Source organism: Alnus glutinosa, chromosome 1 (assembly GCF_958979055.1).
Source record: "Alnus glutinosa chromosome 1, dhAlnGlut1.1, whole genome shotgun sequence".
Classification (NCBI taxonomy): domain Eukaryota; kingdom Viridiplantae; phylum Streptophyta; class Magnoliopsida; order Fagales; family Betulaceae; genus Alnus; species Alnus glutinosa.
In genome coordinates, this window is record NC_084886.1 from 47,860,736 (window position 1) to 47,864,307 (window position 3,572).

At 38.6% G+C, this 3,572-nt stretch overlaps 1 protein-coding gene across 1 annotated transcript; it reads left to right on the plus strand.

Moving 5' to 3' along the window:
* Positions 1-535: 535 nt before the first annotated feature.
* Positions 536-2,624, plus strand: LOC133852540 (flavonol synthase/flavanone 3-hydroxylase-like). The gene is made up of 3 exons (XM_062289327.1): positions 536-1,026; positions 1,816-2,143; positions 2,234-2,624. The coding sequence occupies exons 1-3, from the start codon at positions 572-574 to the stop codon at positions 2,444-2,446; spliced, it is 996 nt and encodes a 331-aa protein (XP_062145311.1). The 5' UTR covers positions 536-571; the 3' UTR covers positions 2,447-2,624.
* The last annotated feature ends 948 nt before the right edge of the window (positions 2,625-3,572 follow it).

The window sequence follows — 3,572 nt, forward strand, 5'->3', positions numbered from 1 at the left end:
GGATACATAACAACATAACAACTAAGTATAACAACCGCAACCGACGTCCTTTTACGTTAATTTCTTCGTAGATTAACGTTCTTCTACTTGGAGGTTTAATTGATCATGATTTTTTAAAATTATTTGTCCCAAAAAATTTATGTAGGTGATTGTTAAAAGATCATTTATGAGATTTATCTGATCAAATAAAAATTAAACTATCTAACTACTTATTTGGTCAAGTAAATTTCATAAAATAATTTCTTATAATTATTTACCCGAATTTTTTAAAATTCAAACTAATAATTTGAAAGAACATTAATAAATTCCATCAAACCAGAGGAATATTGAGCGGGATATATGTTCAAGGAAAAAATGTATAAATTGTACGCTTTGTTTGCAGGCCCTTCCCTTAATTATTAGGCGCATCGATCGGTGGAATATTGGTAGATGGATTTAAATTGAAGCACGTTTTTATGGTCTCACCTACCACCATATCCCAAACGTTGGAAGTTGCAACACAAGTAGTGTATATAAATTGTGAGACCGCGAACCGTGTTGTTCGGACACAACTCGCAAACAAAAAGAAAAAATGGAAGTAGAGAGAGTGCAGGCCTTGGCTTTTGGCGGGCTGAAAGAGCTGCCGGAGCAGTTCATCCGGCCAGCCCACGAGCGGCCAGAGAACAGCAAGGCCGTGGAGGGGGTCAGTGTGCCTGTCATCTCACTATCTCAGCCACATGACGTGGTGGTTAAAGAAGTGGCTATGGCGTGCCAGGAGTGGGGGTTCTTCCTCGTCACCGATCACGGCCTCTCACCGTCATTGATCCAACGGCTACAAGAGGTGGGGCAGGAGTTCTTTGGGCTCCCACAAGAGGAAAAGGAGGCCTATGCAAATGACGCGGCTACTGGCAAGTTCCAAGGGTATGGGACCAAGATGACTAAGAACAAGGATGAGAAGATCGAGTGGATTGACTACTTCTTCCATTTGATGGCTCCTCCTCCTAAGGTCAATTATGCTGTTTGGCCCCAAAACCCTCCTGCTTACAGGTATACGTACACTGTACACACAATCATACAAGAAAGTCATCCATGCATGCACAAGAAAGTTTTACCCTACTTCGATCATAGGAAAATGTCATTTTTACTAAACCAGATTTGCACATGAGGGTGGACCTTTGCCTAACAACCACACTATCGTTGATACGTCAAAGGTCTTGGTGCATGGTTGACTAAAAATCGGCGCATTTTAGTACAACGTTGTCTTTTAAATTAGTCAGGATGTGAACGTACTGTGAACTGTGAAGGGCCTTTATAGTCGGGGCAGGGGAGATAAAATTATAAAATTTTAAATTTTGGGGTCTATTTCTTAAAAAAAATATATAATTTTCTTTTAAAAAAATTCAACTAATCACCAATTAAGATTGGATTTACCAGCATTTTAACCCAGGAACATCCCACACCCAACTATTCCCCTAAAGAGAGCTAGAGAAAAAAATAAAAATAAAAAATTGACATGTATAGTTAACATAAAAAAAATTTACAAGCATGTAAGAATAAGTAAAAAATAAAGCAAAAATAAAGATAAAAAGAATAAAGATTGAATATTTAAATGATACAGATCAGAGAAAGAATATGGAAGCCAACGAAGAATGTATTTAAACAAGGAAACAAAAATTTGATTCATTCTCTAAATTTGGATTGAAATTTACAGACACCATTGTAGCTAGCTAGTGTTCTTACTTCCTTTCCCTTTATTCATGTCAGTAATATTTGCTGGATAATATATAGCTAGTAAGTCACAACATCATGTACATATATGCACTTTAATACATGCAGGGAAGTCACAGAAGAATATGCCAAAGAAATGTTAAGAATAACAGACAACCTATTGCAGCTGCTCTCAGAAGGGCTAGGTTTGGAAGGGAAGGTTTTGAAGTCCAGTTTAGGAGGAGAAGCTATAGAACTGGAGATGAAAATAAATATGTACCCACCTTGCCCGCAACCTGAACTGGCTCTTGGGGTTGAACCTCATACCGACATGTCTGCGCTTACGGTACTTGTCCCCAACCACGTTCCAGGCCTTCAAGTCTCCAAAGACGCTAATTGGGTCGCTGTCGATTACTTGCCAAATGCTCTTTTCGTCCATGTTGGTGATCAGATTGAGGTACAAGTACAACTACAGTAGTACTACTGTTCATATGTTTTTTTGTTTTTCTTTTTAGTCTCCAATATATTTACGTGAGTTTTGGTTCAGGTGATGAGCAACGGGAAGTACAAGAGTGTTCTTCACAGGAGTTTGGTGAACAAAGAACGCACACGCATGTCGTGGGCAGTGTTCGTTGTGCCGCCACAGGAGGCGACGATTGGGCCACTTCCAGAGCTTGTGGATGATCAAAACCCGCCCAAATATTCAACCAAGACCTACGCTGAGTATCGCTACCGAAAATTCAATAAGCTCCCACAGTGATGATAATATGAAGTTCGTATTTCATTGATGAAGTGTTTTGTTTATGGTTATTCTACCCGTGCATGTACCCAAGCCTTAGCCCCTAGCTAGGCAGCCTAGCCTAGCTATATTCGTAGTGCCCAGTTGCACAAAGCGAGGAGGACAGTGAAAATAAATGCCCCAAATTAATAGACTTCAATATAGTTTTTTTTTTTCTTGAAAACAATATAAATAAACACTCTTAATCATCAGTCATTTTTTAATAAAGTCATATGAAGTGAAAAGCGTGGCATTTGAATACAACAAATCACTAAATTATGACAAAAAGGTCACTCCATGAGGTATTTCCGTCAGTTTGGATGACACATAAGTGACATAACCACTTTTCTGTTATTCTTTTTAAAATATCCATATTTTATTAAAACAAAAATAAAAAATTAATTACGTACTATTTTATCCTGTTAGCCTGACAATGTCAAGTAGCTTCCACTAGCCATTGTTATATATATATATATATATATGTATAAGGGCTGCTTAAATTAAATGCTGCTATATTCAGAAAAAAAAAATAATAATAATAAAAAAATTTAAATACTACTACAGTAGTTAAGTGAGATAAAAATGTAATTTTTAGACTTATTCAATCCAAAATAGAAAAAAGTGAGCTCTCCTCTCCTACATTTATGCTAACCAAATTACAGATACACTGCTGAAAGAAAATTAGAAAACGGCCTAAACATAGGCTAAGTCCATTGGGAAAGGGGGTATGGGCCTAAGCCCAGTCTATGACTCTATGAAGCCAACAATGATGACGTTTAACTAAACTAAGCCATCACTGCCCACCCATTGACCAGATTAACTTGATCTCTACTCTAACTGCGATTTTGAACCCATACAATGATGGGCGTATGGGAATGGGAGTAGGCATGTATACGAGTCGAGCTCGGGCGAGTAGTGGTTGCCCAAGCTCGGCTCGTTTAGAATATTCACGAGCTCGAGCTCGTGACGGGTATTGAATGTTGAGCTCGACTCGGCTCGCCAAGAGTAAATTTTTGTCCAAAATCGAGCTGGAGCTCGGTTTTTTGACGAGCCGAGTGCCTTATCGAGCACTCGGCTCGCCCGGCTCGTAAGGTCAAATTTCTAACCT